General features: G+C 38.7%; 2 protein-coding genes across 4 annotated transcripts in view; both read right to left on the bottom strand.

Annotated features, from left to right (window-relative positions):
* Positions 1-825: 825 nt before the first annotated feature.
* LOC124187772 (cyclin-dependent kinase 2-like) lies at positions 826-4,622 on the bottom strand. The gene is made up of 5 exons (XM_046579906.1): positions 4,228-4,622; positions 2,246-2,441; positions 1,843-2,115; positions 1,476-1,679; positions 826-1,339 (listed from the first exon to the last, which is right to left on the bottom strand). The coding sequence occupies exons 1-5, from the start codon at positions 4,341-4,343 to the stop codon at positions 1,229-1,231; spliced, it is 900 nt and encodes a 299-aa protein (XP_046435862.1). The 5' UTR covers positions 4,344-4,622; the 3' UTR covers positions 826-1,228.
* Positions 4,623-6,369: 1,747 nt separating this feature from the next.
* LOC124185845 (microtubule-associated protein tau) overlaps positions 6,370-19,598 on the bottom strand; it is a 58,870-nt gene continuing 45,641 nt past the window's right edge. For 2 of the 3 annotated variants that reach the window (XM_046577053.1, XM_046577142.1), the window contains exons 2-9: positions 16,308-18,342; positions 16,094-16,137; positions 15,755-15,926; positions 15,103-15,311; positions 14,811-14,996; positions 13,796-13,840; positions 12,889-13,050; positions 6,370-8,351 (exon numbers count right to left, since the gene is read on the bottom strand). In XM_046577053.1, the coding sequence (XP_046433009.1) occupies positions 7,467-8,351; positions 12,889-13,050; positions 13,796-13,840; positions 14,811-14,996; positions 15,103-15,311; positions 15,755-15,926; positions 16,094-16,137; positions 16,308-18,342 (3,738 nt within the window). In that variant the 3' untranslated portion in view covers positions 6,370-7,466. The remainder of the gene's footprint in view (positions 8,352-12,888; positions 13,051-13,795; positions 13,841-14,810; positions 14,997-15,102; positions 15,312-15,754; positions 15,927-16,093; positions 16,138-16,307; positions 18,343-19,598) is intronic. The other variant, XM_046577207.1, reaches the window with a different exon arrangement.

Raw genomic sequence — 19,598 nt, 5'->3', positions numbered from 1 at the left:
ATAATCATCTCAAATTGCAGATTTTTTGAATCGTCGAAACAACCTGAGGACATCGATCTTAAGTGGTAATTTATATACTTATTAAAACTGTTCATATTCTGTTTAATCATGTCATATTTTTGAACTTACGAAGTGGAAACTTGTTTCCTAAACAGGTATTCGCTGTCAAGTTCTACTTTGAATCAATATTGTTTTTCGGTGCAGACGATAAACCGTTGACTTTGGCTTCATTGTTTATTTATGCGAAATTATTCGAACGGTGAAATAATGCATTAGTAGAAGTTTGAGAATCAGAATCTGACCGACAGCTTAGATTAGTCATTTGTAAACAAATTTTACATGAAAATGAAAGCTTTGTGCGTGAGTCAGTGTTAGACAGAGTTTGGAAATAATTGAATAAATATTGGAGAGCCGTAATCATTGAGGTCTTTTTTTGATAGAAATCCGGAAATTTTGACAATTCAACAAAACGTGAAAATGGGTTAATACGCACCTATATTAATTTATGATTGTAATTACATATACTTGTGTTTCTAATTTGATATAAAAATATTCTACATTTTTGTAACATCACGTTGTTATACATAACGATATTATAATTTTTTTTCTTTAAACTGTGTTAACATTGTTATCAAAAATATTCTCGTTGATATTTTAAAAAGAATTCCCTGTTTACAGAACAATATTTTATCTCATTTGTCACCATATTTCATCTTACAATCATATCTGTAATTGTATTTACACAGAGCAAAAAGGCATCAGGTAGTCAGTAGTCACCTTGCAATTATTGACACCCTTGTTCAAAGTTCAAAGGGTAATCATGGGTGTGAATTGAGCACGTTGCACAAGATTAAAATACCTCGTTTTATCAACATCTGATGCAGAGGCCCGTTTTTTTTTTTTTGTAATTTATTACAACACAGGTTGCGCTAACGTTCGAAGAAAGGTATAAAGATATAATTCGATAATAGCACGCATTCAAAGATTATCGTATACAAGAAACAAAAATTAAGGGTTGAAATGCTACACTGACTCCTCTTTTGGAAAACTGGCCAAAATTGGTTTTTGACTGTGATATTATGTTTCTGAAAGTGCAGTCAATTTTCTACCATATAAATCGTACTTGAATGTAGCGTTGAATTTCTTTGTAATTCAAATTATATTTATTTAAAAAAAACTTGAATTGTTTGAATGTTATTGCATATTATTAGTACAGTGTTGCGAGTCGTCAGTCTTTCTTGATGAGCGGAGGTGGAACTAGTTCTACTCCGTTGAAGTAAGGATGAGACAACGCCATCCTAGCTGTTATTCTTTTGCTGGGATCGTAGGTCAATAGTTTCTGTAAAATTGAAAGCAAAAAAACATTATCTGTTGTATAACTCCAGTTACGATTAGTACATCTGATTTATGTTCAAGCAAATCAGTAATGTAAAAAAAATTGTAAAAAATTCTTCTTTATCAAATAATTAGGTTACCGAGAGCAAGTCTTCAGCATCATTGTCAAATGATGGCACAACTTCGTTGAAACTCCGTGCATCCCATCGTGGGAACATTGACTTGTAGTCAGGAAGTTGCGAAACTCCAGGCCAAACAGTTTCGTCTGGAGTTCCCAAAGTACGAAATATTCTGAACAGTTGATCTATTTCTGAATCGCCAGGGAATAATGCTCGCCTTGTTGCCTACAGTTTTGGATTATATTAATGTGGAGGTTTCTAGACATTCCTTTCTTCTTCCAAATATTCATACCAGACATCAACACAAGTTTGTGTTATTATACAAGTGATATACTCAGGACTAAATGAATGGTGTTTGAAAAGAACTTTTTGACAATAATATTTCTACCATTTCTGCAAAAATACATCCCAAGCTCCAGACGTCAACTGCTGTTGAATAGAACTTAGTTCCGAGAAGAATCTCTGGAGCTCTGTACCACAGGGTTACAACTTCGTGTGTGAATGTTCGTACCGGAACTCCAAATGCTCTGGCAAGTCCGAAATCTGCCAATTTTATGTATCCCTCTTTATCTATTAGTAGATTTTGTGGTTTCAGATCCCTGTGCAAGACCCGATGAACGTGACAAAACGCAATGCCTTTCAATAATTGGTGTAAATAACTCTGAAATAGAATTACAACTTCAACCAGACTGAATAGTCTCATATCAGAACTGGAAGTCATTTGCAAAAAAACAGTATTGCACTAGATTAAAAAATAACGTACAATAAGAAAATTAGTAAATCTTTAGTACCTTTACAATACTGTGACTCAAACCAGCTTTGGTAGAATCTAATAATTTTTTCAAATCCTGTTGAAGAAATTCAAATACAAGGTAGAGCTTCTTTTCACAGTGAACAACATCCAACAACTGAACAACATTCGGGTGTGTAAGTTCCTTTAATAACGATATTTCTCGAATAGCTGTAGATGGTACACCTTCGCTTTCCCTAATATGGATTGAAATAATATTTCGCTATTAGAGTTGAAAATAGGAAAATTAAGTAATCAAATCATTGTAATCTCTACTAAATTCTGGTTATGCTTGTTCTGGTTTGTTGCAATTAATCTTTGCCACAAGTTGAAACAAAATCATAATCCATTATTTGTAAACGTGAACTCGTTTAGATGACACATCCTAATTATAGTTGGTAAGATATGTCGTATTTATTATTAAAGGCCAAACAATTTTTTATAATTATTATTGTATGAATTCAAGACAAACGGTTAGTGAGTAAGATCCAGAAATAAAATTATAATACTTTGGAGAATTGCGAGTTATTGTAATGGTAACGAGGAAACAAATTATTACAAAGTAATTGAAAACAGGACAAGCAGTGAGACACATTTTCTTACACAAGAATCAAAACTACTCGAGCAACGACAGTCTTTTTTTATAAATGCACCAAGCATTAAACTTGAGTAAACTTACCAATTCAAATATCTAGTTTGAAATGAAATATGTTGCAAAGTTTAGATTTGATTGTGCGAATGATTCGTTTACACAAGTTTATAAAAAATTTGATGTAGTTGTTCGAGCTTGTTCTAAATTTTTTCCACTTGGCATAGTATGTAGCTCAAATGAAGCTTTGAAACAATCCATACGATGATAACAAGTAGTGACAATACTAAACCAAGAATAGCATCAACTTGGAGCTTAGTATAATCTTACGTAGTTTTCACCACGTTGGCAATAATTTTGCATAGAATCCAAATAAAGCAGAGAAATAAAACAGATAAGGGAACAGATATTCCAATTAAACTTTTGGATTGATTTACTGTGTACCTTAAGGTCACATTGAGAGTACTTTTTAGCAGTAAACAGAGTTTATTAATGAAGCTCCAGCCAGTTTTTGCACTTGCATAAGACTATTACCGTAATATTGGACTACATACGTGAGATCCTTACGCTGGATAGGATGGAACAAAAAGTTTAGTATTATCAGAATGGATATTGAAAGAACGGGTTAAAAGACAAGTACAGCAGTGATACTCAACGATAAGTGAGTATGGATAGCTGATGCTAATGTGTACATTATACTGCCAATATGCGTTATATTCATAATAAACTAGTAAAGAGATCGTAGGGCTTAAATCAGATGCGTAGCGTGCAATGAGGTAAGCTGAATCATGTGGTGCTACGACAGTTACTAACACGTGGCCCCTGCAGATTCAGCTGCCCCCAACGCACAGGTTAGCAGGCGAGTTAGTTAAGTGTAAAAGCAAGCCCACTCAGTTACGTTATCAAGCTTCGCATGTTATCCTTCCTAAATAGTTTCAAAATTGTGTAAAATCAAGTTGATCGGTTATTCAAGATTGCAAGGCTGTGAATCGACGCTAGCGTCTTCATTGCTACATGGTTCTCGATTTTAGAGGAAACTGACGAAAAAAAATCTTTAATCACTTTCTATCTCAGCTTGACTGTTGACGAAACAAGAGACTGTAGTTGAAAGAAATTATCACATTGTTTTACATCGAAGGTAAATCATAGCCGAGTTAGAAGCCGGGTACAGAATTTGTGTCTGTGTAAAGAAGGTAGATTTGTGAGAACGAAACGTGAGGATTAAACGTGAAAGAACGCGAGGCGCGTGCCTCTATGGGAGGTTATGAAAACACGTATATTCATCATGTGTAATTAATTAAATTATAATCTAGGAGCACCGAAAAATACGTGGAAATATTATAACGATATTGGTTAGATAACGGTAGTTTTATTTTATGTAATACCAAACGTACGTTTCGAGGCGAATTTTTTTAAGGGCTACCAGTTTCCCGGTAAGTTTGTCCTTAGCTTTGTATACAACGCCGTAAGTCCCTTCCCCTATTTTCTCGATCTTTACAAAGTTCTCCATGACGTTATAACGCTATACAATTCTTTTCAAGTTATACCGATTCTCTTTTGCAATTTGACTATATTCAATAGCCAATCGGCACTTCATTTCCCGATATTTTAACGAGGAATGAATTCACTCGAGCGATGCACACTATGGTCGTCGGAATTGATACAGCTCCGATCACTTTTTAGTTTTCGTATATTTCACCCGGCCCGAGTCTCGCCCGCGATAAAACCCATACGTATGTATGGGTCTCTGACCTTTGCATGTATGCATGTCGATTGAGGGGCAGCTTCGTCCCCCAAACTTGAAGCCATGTATGTTTTACATACCTTTAGGTCTATGTCCTATGGTCAGATGGCGGTGGAACTTGATAAATATAACTCGGGTCCAGAACGGACGCATTTTCATCGATTGTCACATTTCTATTACGGTGAGTAGAGCTTTTGATTTTTCCTGAAATTTGAAACTATAAATCTCTCGCTGCATAGATGTTTGATAAGAAAAATAGATGAGAATTTTTTTTTTCTCTTTCAATCAACGCTGACTGCTTCATCCTTCGATGAAAATTCATCTTCTAGGCAATCGCGTTTCTCTTTCTTTCATCAGAGTATCTGGCTGATTGTGGACGTACAAATACGTAATCAAAAACGGAATAATTATGTATAGCATAACGCATGCAATTGTTTCCTCAGAGGCTTACCTTTTACCGTTAATTCCGACGACTGATGAACATACGTCAACTCAAACATAGTTTATGATTCAAATTACGCGCGAGAGATTTTATTTTTTTTTGATTGGCTCAGCGTGCATTACGTAATTTAAAATGGTGGATACATGACCTTCGGTGCTGCTCGTGGCAGAAATAGCAACTCGATGGTATTATGAAAATAACACGAGATAGTGACTTTATGATACTATTTTCCGCCTAACAATAAAATGTATGGTTGAATGAATGTTTGGAGCAACAATGCGGATACCAGATTACAATCATACTTTTGTACCTACTTCGTTGAGCTGTATTTGATTCACGAAGGTTTTTCTTGCGTTCTCTTGTTTGTAAATAAACACGCACCAGCTACGTTCGGTATTTAGATGTGATTACACGATTACCTTGAAACGCGTCGCAAGGAGATCGACGAAGCGCAATGAAACGTCGCGTTTTGAGGTAATATATCGAAGAATCAGATGTAAATACATACCTATATAAGTACGCAACGCACTATAAGTAAGCCGGTTATTTTCTTGGGACAAATTGGAGCTATGTGTCGGCCATGTTGCTTGAAGACAATTTTTTTAAATGTCGCGGAAAATTCAAATGCTTGGAGAAAAAATTTTATGACAATGTGTGGAAATTGATTCAAAATCAGATGGTATTTGAAGAATTTCCGATCTGGAACATTTTACTAAAGTTTTAATCGTACGTAGTATGAAATTTGCATAGAAATAATACCGAATATGAAATGTGGATGATAACTACGAGTACAATTATCTTAATAAATCGTATTACAAGCTGCTGTATAAATAACCACTAAATCATGTAATTTTGTTCAGATTTGTAGATTTCATTTATGATTGACCAGGAGCTTCGCCTCTGCGCACTTCGCACCTCACTCTTTTGTGCCCGCTGTGACTCAACATGTTCTAGCCTTCGGGGTGACACAATAATCTTCTGTGTTTTTACTACATTCTCCTAATGTACTGTTTTCAACTATCTTGAGGGTGAGTGATCTTATTAACTAACGATATTGGAAATTGCGGTACAGATACGTATGTACAATTTATTGTAATACGTGCAAGCTCTTTTTTGATTTTACTGCTGTCTGTTTTGACGGGATCGCGACAGTGAATTTTTTCTACGAAAGCAAGGATGATTGTCAAATTGAACGCATTCTACAATCATTTGTCAGTATGTACGACGTACCGGGTATCTTGTACAAATAATTGAATTTGCATACACGACTTACTTCATATGCTCCAGTCGGCTCATGTTCTTGTGTTATTGATTCAAAAATCATTTTGTACGATAAATAAGGCCAGTAAATATTTCACATAGATATTTAATTTCATAGTTTAATTACTTCTAAGATCTTATTACATGAGAAGCGTTTGAAACAATTGCGATATGTAATTTTTATAGTTACAAATGACTACCTAGTAACTACATTTACGTAGTATGGTATACTTAGTGTAAGATTTAACATAGGCTTGGTTTGAACTACAGCGTTTTTCCTTCATGTAATAGTCTTCATGCCTATAATCATCTAACAACAAATGCGTTTTCTATAAATTACAAATATGTAGATGTTATGTATAGTTGCGTTCAATTTACCATTCCGGAAATGATTTTCATCATTTGGGAAGATCTTCGACGGACGGAGTTCGTAATTTATTGTAAAACAAATAACAGACCTGTGAATTGCTGGTCAGCAAGTCACAGCTGTTGAAGTTTACGATGCCCTTATATTCATTATACGTGTTTACTGAAATTCTGTCAAACATTAGGATAACGAAGGTACATATGATAGCTATTTTTCTAGTAATTCAAACGTTACTGAAAATGAAATGATGTCAATCCAAGTTTAAATAAACAATCATTATCGTTCTGTTTCGAGTTCAGTCGTCATAGTTGTAGTTAATCGCACTTTGAATTTTTCCCTTCCAATTTACCATACAGAACAGTTACAAAGCAGTGAATTTTTTTGCGAATTGATCTTTAGTTTAGTTTTTCAAATGCTAGTATTTTCTACAGCGAGCCTAACTTCTTTCGTACACAACATACTTGCGCACGTTATAAGCTCGACGTAAAAAGGCAAAGTGAAATTGAAATTACATAATTTTATCGATCTAAAGAGTAATAGTGACTCGTTATAACTTATATTTAATAGATAAATAATCAAGGTATGAATTACGTAATTTTCCTTCAAGACTGCCCGATACCGTAAGTGATTTTTCACCACGTCTTGATGTCTTATCCATATTATTATGTTTCATCGATCATCTGTGTAAAAATTGTTCCACAAGTTACCTGTATGTTCAGAACTTATTTGCAGTAACAAACTAGGTATTTTTTTTTTACGGAATATCTCCACCGGGACAAATGTCAAACCAGAATCATGGCAAATATTTGTCAATTTTCATTTATTGGGCCACTCCGGTTCGAGATGGCGGGATGGGTGCATCGACCAATTTTGGCAATGCAATTTTTGAATCTGAAGCTGGCGTGGCGATAACCGGATCGTGGGAACCCAGTTCCGGCAACATACTTGAGACTATTTTTGGCAGTCTGAATTCCTTTGAAGAAGAGTTGCTCAGTTTTTCGTTTGCATCCTCAGTATTGTTCAGCGGCAAACTGTTCGGCGGAGACGATCTTTCCTTTCTTGGTGTTACTTTACCCACAGGTGATGTTGGGCTGTTCTTAGCGGGTGATTTCTTTCCTGGGCTTTTTTGACGCTCCTCATTCGGAGACTTCTTCAATGGGCTTTTGAGACGCGGTGTCGACGGCTTATTCTCAGCGTCTGGTGTCTTTTGGGCTCCAGTTTCGTGTCTAGGAGTCGAAGGTCTCTTTTCTTCCGGAGTCTTTGGCTTCTTTTCTTCCGGTGTCTTCGGCCTTTTCTCTTCCGGAGTCTTTGGCCTTCTCTCTTCTGGTGTCTTCGGTCGCTTCTCTGTCGGTGATTTGGGACTCCTTTTTGTCTCGATCTGTCTCACATCCTCGCTCTCGGCGATCGTTACCTTCTTAGAATGTTCCGGTGTTTTTGATCTATCCGGCGTCTTTACCAGGCTGGATTTTCGCGATTGAGGAAATGCTTTCTTCTCTTCTACAGGCGTTGTTGTTGGTGGAACTGGCACTTGTTCAGATCGAGATTTCGGTCTAGCAGGGATCGTAGACTCTGTAGTAGCAACTGGATTTATCGGATTAGCTTCTTGAGACGAAGGTGTCGAACTGTCCTCTGCGTGAGAAAGTTTCTTCGTCTTCCTAGCTGAAGATGGCGAGGTAACGTTGAGTGCAACATTGGCTTTGCCCTCCTGCAGGAATTGAAAATTCTATTAGTCAGTATAACATCGTAAACTGGGGGGGGGATAGAAATTCATTACTGTCTGTAATATGCATTAAGAGTTTGACAAAACAGCTAGATGTGAAAAATATGTCATCGGCAACACTCGTGTAAAAAGTTCAAGTTACGTTTTCACACCTGATTAATAAACTCGTTTCTTTGTTGCAATAGACTTCCGATTCTTTATTAATCATAACTCAAAGCGTATTTTATTTAAATGACTATCGTTTTGAATAGTTGCGATTATCGTTAGTCCACGTTAGATCGAGTATGACGAGCTGGTGCAAACTGACCTTGCTGGCGAACGCCGCGTGGAGGCAATGGGTGATGCGTGTTGATGTTGCAGAGACCGGTATGTGCCGTACAGAAGGTGAGAAGTGTAGTGCTATACCAACGAACACTACCAAACCTACACTACAACTGCAGACTTCGAAATGTTAAGATCCTCGAGATCAACAGAAATGCGAGAAAAGCGATAATCATACTTTGAAGTACACGGTTCATGATGGTTTCTATTCCACTTGGTAAAAAATTTTCGGAAATAATTTTTATCCTTGTAAAAAAAGAAAGAAAAGAACTGAAAATTTTATCTCGGATTTCGATAGCTCTTGCAGTCAAATGGCATAAATGGAACCCTTGGACTGAGAAAAATTTCATTTTTTGTAGTAACTAAAAAAATTCAGTAAAACAACAGTAAGTATCGTTAAAGAAAACACTGTTTAAATATTGTTGGAATTACGAAAAACGAGGTACGCGTAACCATTTTGCGCTATTGTCGATCCTTTTTGGCAATTGCAACGGAAAATCAGTCTGTTCGGTTTACGGTACCTTTTTTAGTTAAACACGGCTTTAACGTCAATTTACTGTTGCGCAAGCATTAAATTTTCGCAACAGTTGCAAGAAAATATAGCAACAGTGATCGTAATGAGAAAGAATAGTAACGAATACTAAACTTTCTGGCAACAGCTGCAAAACTAATTTTCATTTCATACCTAGAACTGTATTTTTCGATTGTGGTAAAAAACGAAAATAGTCAAGGACTGAGCGGTAACCGGAACTAAAAATTTCTCTCAGTATGTACAATAATATGAGTACTGTACGGTAGCTATTGAATGGAGAACGAAGAAGAGATACTTAGCCGTCATTAATACTTACGGTGGTAATTGGGTGCAGTAAAAAGTGCGATAATGAATTTGAAAACAAAAATATTATTACAATTAGTTTCTAGTAGGTAAATTAAAATAATAGATATACATTGGGTGATTGTTACATCTTACATAACAATGTTCATATTATGTGGTAACTTAAATAAAATTTAATCGATATTTTAGTATGTCTTTAAATTAATATGTCGAATAATAGTTGATTCGACTACATAAACAACGTATAAGCGGTACAGTGTTACATTATCAGCAGAGTATGATTGCGCTTAATTTATAGGCAACGAGATTGGGATCGCATTTACGCGAGTGGTTTATAGGTGTACAATTTGTGGGTAATTTCGCGTCTACGGTGGATGGTATGATAGAAAAATCACTCTTGAGACATTCTAAATGCAATTATTTTCATCAAGTGGTGTATACAAGGACTGTGCAAAATTAAATTAGATACAACGGATGTTACAACGATCGACACATCTCACCGTGAAAATTCAGTACGTAGATATATATTCTCTATACCTAAGGGCACGCCATTCATGCAACGCGATGGTTTATCTTTCAATATGTTTCGTTCCTTACTTTCTCAACGAGTTATTTACACTAATAAAACTTTTCCACTTTCTCTAGTACTTTTTATCTTTGCTCATCACGATTCACCGACAACAAACTTTGCGTCGTATATACGCACTGGACTGACTCTGTCTAGCCTATATTCAATTTAGTCTCAAAATCTCAAGGACCGTTTACACCTCCACGTTTATAAATCGATAAATATTTCTTCAACGTCAATAAATAACTGTGTGTGATATTAAACAAATCAAGATAACTCTGCTTATTGATGATACGAATGGAGTGTGCCCAGCATTGAGTCGTGCGCAGTGTTCGTACTTTTGAAATTATAATTAAAACTGAAAAAGTGTTATACTGTTACTGTCTCAAATGAACTCGATCGAATAAGCAACGCTGCAAAGTGCGAGGAGAGTTTACGGACAAAAACCCTGTACTGCCTACGTATCAGTGTAGTAGATTACGTCGTTTAATGCGTGTGTGACATTGGCAGTATAACATTGGCCTGTACCTACGGCATATTTACGTAAGTACAGATCGGAAGGTGTATGTGTCTTATAATTTAGAAATCAATATATCTACCATAGAGTAATTTTCATTCAACGTGCTTATACTGGTATTAATTAATCAATACACCGCAACAGCGGCACATAAACTTGTCAAGTGATATATCAACATTTATCAAACGTATATCAAAGCAAGGAAGAATTATTCGCAATATTCGGGGATTCGCTTAAGATTCTCGTTTTACCACAGAATTGCAAACTTCGGAAACTTGACTTTGAAAATTGATGTGACAGATAATTTAATTCTGCCTTATTACTCGTCACGAGTCATCGACTGACAACGCGTTCGATTCTACATTGCGAATGACTCTTCCAAAGGTAAAATGGACCACGTATCATGCTACACACAAAGTTAGCATGGGTATTAGTATAGCAGTATTTTTGAAAAATGACTGCTATTGCTTTGCTTTTGTTTTTTTTTTTTTTGTTTTTTTTTTCACTAATTATTTCTTCATCTCCGTTCGTGGTACGAGTTGTCTTAGACGGGTAGCTGTTAAGATTAACTTATTAGTACTTAATCAGAGTTGTTATAGATGGTATATGTGGTAATTTTTGTTTTTAGTTGTTGAGACTGGTACGCTGACATCACTGCAGGCAGGCAGGGAAGTGTTAGATGCGATCACCCAGCCAACTCGCTCTTAGACCCATATCAAGTCTGACTAATATTCTTCTCCCTAAACTCTCTCTGGAATTGGAATCTCACCCTTCCAAATCGAGATAAGGTTCATTGAAACGGCCAAAGAATTATGACCGTCTTTTGATGCTCAATTCAAATTTCAGAGGCCACAGTATTTTCAGGACCCAAAGTCTGAAGTGCTGATAGTCTAGTCCGGAAGGAATCGATCGTGTGAAATGATTATTTTTTCTTTTTCTTTTTTTTTTGTTCTTTGCTAGTACTTATATGGACTGTAATAATTGGCCTTGGAGATATTTGAGTACAGAAAATAAAAGGCTAGCTAGCTCTTTTCATCGTTTAGTATAACGGAGATGGGGCTAAGAGGGTGGCTTAACACTCCTGGTTCAGGTTCTCGTCGGAAGTCGGAAGACCATTTCTGCCTTCGTTGATCGTGCCGGATGGGACGGGGCTCTGTGACACACAACACACTTTCTAGCCAAACTACAAGTAGCAATTTAAAGAAGCCTTATAGAGCATCGTTACCCTATCCTTACGCCTCGTTATGATAACGACAATATGTTCGTGTTTGCCGCACATAACTGACGTATTGAATGAAAAGCGGACGAACGATAAGGCGATTGCCTTGAATTTTTTTTTGGCCGCTTTATTTGATATGAAAGAAAGTGATCTATGGACTTTAGATTCTTATCAACGTACAGTAAGTAAAATACTTTGTACTATTTCGTTACAAAGAGAAAGATGATGCATGGTTTTATGGAGGTCTTAATCGGTCATAACGACTGATCTATCTGTTTCAGACACGTTTTTCTCAATTACTGAGCATGGTAAAGTTTGGCCTATGATCGCTTCCAGGTGATGACAATTCGGCTCCTATCAATACCAATATAGATACGACTGAAATGAAAATAAATGAAGAGTGTAATGAATGAAATGAACACAGTGAAAAGAGAAGTGAAGGAAACGAATCGGTGGAGGAATGAATGGATAAATGAAACGATTGAACTTGTTTAAATGAACAAACAGCAACTGCATGTGATAAAATACCGAGCGTGCAGTAAGCTTCGAGGCGCGGATTAAATCGAGAACGGAGAATGAATTCTAAATATGTAAATTTTTTTAAAGAAAAAGCAATTGAAATGATCGAAATGACCTATTCATTCATCGTGGCCACATCTCTGTGTTTCGTCGATACAGCATTTAGGAGATCTGTTATTTTCCATTCTTGATTTGCACCTCACACTAATACGACAAGTGACATGCAACAATACATAGATATAGATACGTTTTGGTGAGATTTTATAAAAATTGTTAAACAGGCAGTACTGTCAACAGTACGATTGTTTAAAAAAAAAAAAAAATCAAAAGACCCGGGTCGATATATTTCGAAGCTAGCCAATCGTTCGACGATATCATTTACCGAGGTAAACTGTTCATCTATAAATGATAATTGTAACAATGTCAACGGTTTCGAAATAATTTCCTTCCGTTATCTCACAAGGTATTTGACCAATGTAAAAAGGGCACTAGGCTATTGGCGAAACGCCATGTAGTCGATGAAAAGGCTAAGTTTAAGTTTACCTGGGACCCGCTGCCGCTTAAACTTTCCACATTGGAACTTGTCTGTCGAAGGTAGTCCTTGTCGTTGAAAATCTTCTTATCCCCTCCACCAGGCTTATGTTTCACATTATCCAACGAGTGCACCTTGCTCTCAGCCTTAACTTCAATTTTCACCGTCTCGATCTGATGGCAAAAAACATAAATTGTTTGAACCGCTATTCTTGATAAAAATAAAAAAAAAAAAATAATTTCCGGTCAATTATAAGGGTGTGCAGAAGTATGCAGTCGACTTTTTTTCCAATTCGTTCCATGGTTAGGATAATCGCTACGAATTGTATTGGCTGTGTCTGCATTGGGTCGAGGAAACGATACGCTGCTGATAAATAGATAGATGTTGGTACGGAAATAGGTCGCGAAGAATGAATTCAGGATTTGGGTGATGAAAAATACTCTGCATTATTTTTTGAAAAAGAATAATTTACACATATATAAGGGGATTACAACAGTTTTCGTCATTTCTAACGCAACACATGATGCAGTCGATCAGTTTAGTTAACAGGTTAATAACAATTAAGTAAACAACAATAAGTGGACAATGTTATAGGCGAAAGAATTGCGAAATTAGAGTTATTTTATATTCCGTTTAATTTTATACCTCCATGCACGATCATGCGTTCTCTATTTAATAGTTACAGTTTTAATATCTTTCAAGTAACGTAGTCGTCTACTTACAATACAGAAATGCCGAGCCAAGCTTTGGTAACTGCCAATAATTATTCTACCGGCATTGAAACGATGTTCATCAATTTATCATAACTTTACTCATAGGTACACCCGAACGATGAACCAACGTGTGTGCTTTGGAAATCGGGGGCGGGGAAAGTGATCGTTGCTACAATATTTCGCGTTTTTAAAAAAATATACTCACGTCGTCTGATACCTTCTGCGGCGTTTCAGGCGGCGTAGTCGAAGACTAGACATGAAAAAATAGAATTACGAATGATATTTGACCAACGAATACGTGTTCCTTTGACAAAAGGTTGTTGCGTGGTTTCTGAACGGTGAAATTTCCTCGTTACTTTCCTGCGATACACTTGGAGCAAATACGCTAATAAGATTGGTGTAAACTCAAGTGGAATCTGTATAATTTACTACGTAGACACTAGACTGTTATTGAAGTGACAATTATGTATTATTCTAAAGTTGCATATCTTGAATAACGGAAGTTGTTCAAAATCTTCGATCATTGCACAAGAACTAGCATGCGTCGTGCATTTTAAAACAGTTTTAATGATTTACATGCGTAATTAGTTGCGATTAAACGAATGTTATACTATGCCGTAAATTTTATCGAATTCACCACTATAACTCCTACACCAATATTGTATCTAGATCAAGCAGCGAATGATTGTTGACATACATATATTTGCTCTTCACTTATAATTTTCACACTGATATTTACTCAATTACAGCTCACAACTCGAACAGGTTTCATTTTTGTCCCGAACTCTGTCGCTTACTTTCACATAAGTTCACTTTCAAGCGAACCTGTGTAGAAATTAATTGTTAACTGGAATCCGACGTTTGTTTTGCTCTAACATCATCGAGTAATATAACAGCGACCCATTTCACTTTTAATTATTACTAAGACTGATTTTGTTAGACTCGAAAACTCCCCTCTCATAGGATAAATCGTTCATACGACTGTAATTACGAACGATATCAGTGAATATATACCGTAGATATTAATAATACCAATACCAATATGCATACCCGCAATACCAATGACGCAGATAAACATACCGCATGCTGTAGTAAAAAATTGGTTATCGTAAACCTATTAAGAAAAAATGTCGGGTGTTATTGTACGAATCGTTTGCCGACTGAACTAATTGTACCGAAAACGATCTCCTACTACAGTTGATTCATTCCCAATGACCTACCTTGACAGTACCGCCTCCTGGCACGTGTTTTACGTTATCCTTGGAGGCAACTTTTGGCTTTGCCTTTTCTTTGAAGTCCAGCTTAACAGTCTCAATCTTCTTATCGCCGCCACCTGGTTTGTAAGTCGAGTTTTCCAACGAGCCAACTTTCGGCTTAGCGTTCCACTGAAGTTTCACTTGCGTTATCTGTATTCGTGCAAAACATTGCGAGCTATGAGAATTGTTGATAAAAGTTTTGGAGAATCTGTCAGGCTTGTTTGCAATGGACGGGTACTATTGAGTGATGTAAAACCTTTTTGTCTCCTCCGCTCGGCATGTATTTGTCATTCTTAGCTGCAATCTTTGGCTGCGCTTTACTAAAGTCAAGCTTCCTATTCTCGATCTTGATTTTACCACCACCAGGCTTGTAGCTCGTGTTTTCCAGTGAACCAATTTTCGACCTGACAGTTTTTAAATTTGGTGACGGTGCTGCACCGACCTGAATCTTGTTCATCGGTACTTCTGAAAATAAAAAAAAGAAATTCACATCTAAAGGATAACATTGTGCCATCGTGCTAAACGATTGACATACAGTTAAGTGCAAAGTAGCAAACGACATTCACCAAGTCATTCAGGAGTAACACAGAGTTAGACTAGAAGCTTGACGATCTGTTGTCCGCGAGGCAGTGACAGAAAAAAAATGTCTTGGAAATGGCTAGTCAACAAATGCTTCTTCAGCGCGAAATTGCATTGAGGTTTGAAAGCGGTGGATCGCTCACTTTAAAAGGACCGTATTTATAAGCTCTTTGCGAAGTAGAATATCGTGTCTGATTTACGCCACCGCATCTCGGCTTGAAGCAACGCTAGAGATCCAAAGTGAAAAACCGTGCGACGATAAAGTCCCTTGGGTGAGAAGTTGGGGAGACGCGAATTATCGAGCTTCAACTGTGAAACAATTCCCTTACTCTTTTTGTCTGCAGATGCAGAGGGAGCTACAGAAGTGTCGGGAGTTTTGGGCAACCCCTTGACAGACTTGCTCGGCGATTTTGTCGGTGAACTTGAAGTCGATCGTTTCGGACCTGGAATTTTCGAGTGTGACTTTGTCGGCGATCCGGCATCTCCATTTGTCGTCAGTTCCTGCATCAATTTCGATTTAACAAATGAACGATGGTCAAGAGTTCATCTAATTTTTTCTTTCTTGTTCTCGAGTTGAAAGGGTGGAATTGTCGATGTAATCGACATTTCGCACCAAAAAATTACAACAATTTTTACGTTCACTTGTAATTTTGACTTATAATACTTACGTTTCCTTGTGTCGATTCGTCCACACCACTGTCGTTATCCCCATCTATAAAGTTAAAACATGAAAGTGTTAATTCCCCAAAATCTTCAAGTACAGTAAACAAGTTGCAAAACATGCACTGATTATTTTCCGAAGCAAAATCCTGTTTCTTATCACAACGTGATTGAAAAGCGCCAACGAGCTCAAGGGCCGTCAATCTAATATCATATAAGGACCTGTTTTTCTGGAACGATTTGCCGAAGCCGTGTTGCGCTCTTTAGACTCCCTCGCAGTTCGATTCCGCGAGGCTGGAGATTCTTTCTCTGGTGATTTCCCAACGTCAGATTTTGGAGAACGCGATCGGTGTCTACTTCGGTCGACACTCGATGGTGAGAAGGACTTCTTCGGGGTACCCGGAGTACCCTTAGAAGGTGTGGTCGGTGTGCCCTTGGACGATTCCTCCGGAGTGGTAAACTCCAAATCCTTCAACTCGCTCGCGACTGAAGCTGTGCTTTCGTCGTCCTTGTTAGTCCCGCTCATTATCAAATCCTTGGCGAAAGTAGCCCGCTTCTTAGCTCCCTCGGTGTCCGGTGTGCTTCTGCCGGACTTTTCCCCTTCCGATGATCTCAAGCATCCGGGTGACTTAGGGGGATTAGGCGACTGCGGGGTGGAAGTTGGCGATTTCACGGAGGATACCGGGGACTTTGTAGAAACTGGTGAACGTGTCACAGGAGAAACCGGAGCATTTTGAAGGCTCGGTGACGGCGAGGCGAAGCTTGGAGACTTCGGTGGATTCGGCGAAGGTGCGGATGAAGAAGCCGGTGATTTTGAGGACAACGGTCTTTCGTTGCCATCGTCGAACCCGATCACGTTCGGATGTGACGATTTTGGCGAAGCTTTCGGGGAACCCGAGACCGACAGTCTTTCGTCGAATTCTTGGTTCTCAATAGGCGGGGTCGCTTCCCTTTCTCCCCGGGGTTTTGGCGAATTCCCTGGAGTCGATTCGAGTGATTTTTCGGGTATCGGGGAAGACAGGTTCCCCGGAGACCTTGGAATCGGCGAATCGAACTTTTCCCCTTTAGGGGGAAGTTTGTCCTCTGTTTTCATGGACTCCGGTTCCTCCTCGCGTGGTTGGGGAGTCTTCGATGGTTCCGGCGTAAGAGCTTTCGCGTCGTGGCTCAAACCCGACTCGTTGATCAAATTTGACCCCGGTACACCGTGCAGGATGGAATCTCCGGAGGACTTGCGTTCCGGCATATTATCCGGATGTTCGATATCACGTTTTTCGTTACTTTTAACTCCCGGCGAAATCGGACCTTGTTGCGACATTGACGAATCCGACCGTTCGTTCTCTTTCGTTAAGTAGACGGAATGATCGTCGCCTTGCCTTTCTTGGTGTTCCGTGTTTTCCTTCGAATTCCCCGAGTCAACAACGACGTCGTCGTCATCGTCAGCGTTGATCGGCATCTTCGGCTTACCGTTAATATTCTCCGCCATTTTATCATCGCCCCCTATCAAATCTTTCAGCTTTTCCTCTTTGCCGCCAGCCGTTCGTTCCGCATTTTTCGGATCCAAGGGATTGCGCTGCAGCGACGGGGAATCATTGCTCAGCGAAAGATCATTTCGGAGCTCGCGTGAGGAGTCGTTGTTCGTTTGAGGCGGTAGAGCTTCCGGACCGGACATCAGTTGCCTCTGGGGAAAAATGCTCGATAGCCTACCAGCAGCGGAGGGAGTTCCTGGTCGAGAACTGTCCGGAGAGTCCGAACGGATGCTGCTCTGCGAAGGCGTTCTTTGGGGGAAACCTTGGGGCCTGACGGCGTTGAATTGCGAGGAATTCGGGCCCAGTGGTGGCTGATTGACTTGCGGACGCTGTGGTTGACCGGTTGTTGCCAGACTCCGAGGCCCCGGTTGATTCTGAGGACGCGGTCCTTGCGGTGGTCCCGAAGGAAATCTTTTCGGCGGACCTGCACCCGGCGAATTTTGATAGCCCTGGTTTTGTCCCGGAAATAATTGTGGCTGCGGTGCTCTTTGCGGGAACCCCTGAGGCCTTGCAGGCTGACCTTGAAGAGACGTCGGTCCAAACGGGGATCCGGGTCGCTGACCTGGTACCAGGGATGAACGGCTATCCAGACGCCTTAGTGACGGCGGTTGAGGACCTCCTAGCCGTGGGCCACTCGATCCATTGTTCGTTGGAAATCTTTGGGGTGCTGCAGACGGAGGGCCTTGGGGTCGTGGTTGAAACGCTGGCGGAAGCGATGCGCTTTGTTTCACCTACAGGGAATCAATTATAGATATGTTTTTGGTGCCTAACATTTCTTGTGTCGTACTCTTTGTTTATATTTGCGAAATTCGATCATGGACAGCATCGTAAGGTCCGTGCCAAGTCAAGTTTTGAAATACTGAAACGGGGTACCGGGGCAATCTTGGCACGGATATTTTTCCAAAGTACGTAGACTACGACTCACTGAACTATGAATTTTGTCGCTGTTTCGCAGTTATTATTCTTGGGTTCAATGCCCCAGACACGCTTTACATGTTTTATAAATGATTACGTCTGCATTATCTAATTTTGTCCAGTACCAAAAGTTTTATTCATATTTTATTTCGATTAATGAAATTTGGCTGATTATACGCGTACCGAATATCAAAACTGTCAACGTGTCCCGAAGAATAGATTAAGTCGTTTTTCCACAGCATTGGATATTTGCAGAATTGCCCCGGTTTCGCCCACGTGATTTTGAGATCAAGGTTCCATTGAAACAAGGGCGCGGGTTAATTGGAATTAGTTTATGGTACGACCGGGTGAATTTTAGCATTGATCTTTTGAAAATATATTCTTAGGGCATGCCTTGGGTTGTAAATATAGGCATGGAACAGGGATCTGGCTTATTTTCTCATTTTCCATGTGTTTGTTATACTCGATATCTACAGTAACTGAGGGAGATGTCTCGAGAATCGTTTCACCGTACCTGTCACCGTTCACCTTGCGTTTTTATGGTATCGATCCTGGATAAAATACCGCGTATTATCATTCTTCGATTTTTCATTGAGCACGAATTAACGTATACGAGAGTTTATCTTTCGGGTCATTGTTTCCCTACCACGATTCAAAGGAGAGTTCAATTTTCGTGCTTTCGAATTTATTACCGAAGATCGTCGATTACTCTGTTGAAAAAGATTCTCACGATATTTAAAATCGATATTAAAGTGTTCCTTTTCTTTTTTTTTTTTCACTTAATCACTGGTCCACGAAACATTTCCACGCGCAAAGTATCGCCTTCGGTGAAATTATTTGTTGTTATTATCGTCTTCGTTTCATCAGACTTTCACATGATTGTACGTCGCAGTCGGAAAACTGTCTTCAAACTTATTCATTCTGTGTTTCAAACGACACGTAATTAACAACTAACCATTACTCGCACGCGATATTTCGTTGGTCTCGTTCGAATGAAACTGTTACTCGGTGTAAAGACAAGGTGCGTACTAATCAGTTAATCACACGTGTAACTTCCTCATAAGACTTTGAA

This window comes from Neodiprion fabricii, chromosome 1, assembly GCF_021155785.1.
Source record: "Neodiprion fabricii isolate iyNeoFabr1 chromosome 1, iyNeoFabr1.1, whole genome shotgun sequence".
Classification (NCBI taxonomy): Eukaryota; Metazoa; Arthropoda; class Insecta; order Hymenoptera; family Diprionidae; genus Neodiprion; species Neodiprion fabricii.
Note: the sequence above shows the minus strand (reverse complement) of the source record. Positions and strands in the feature narration are given on the sequence as shown.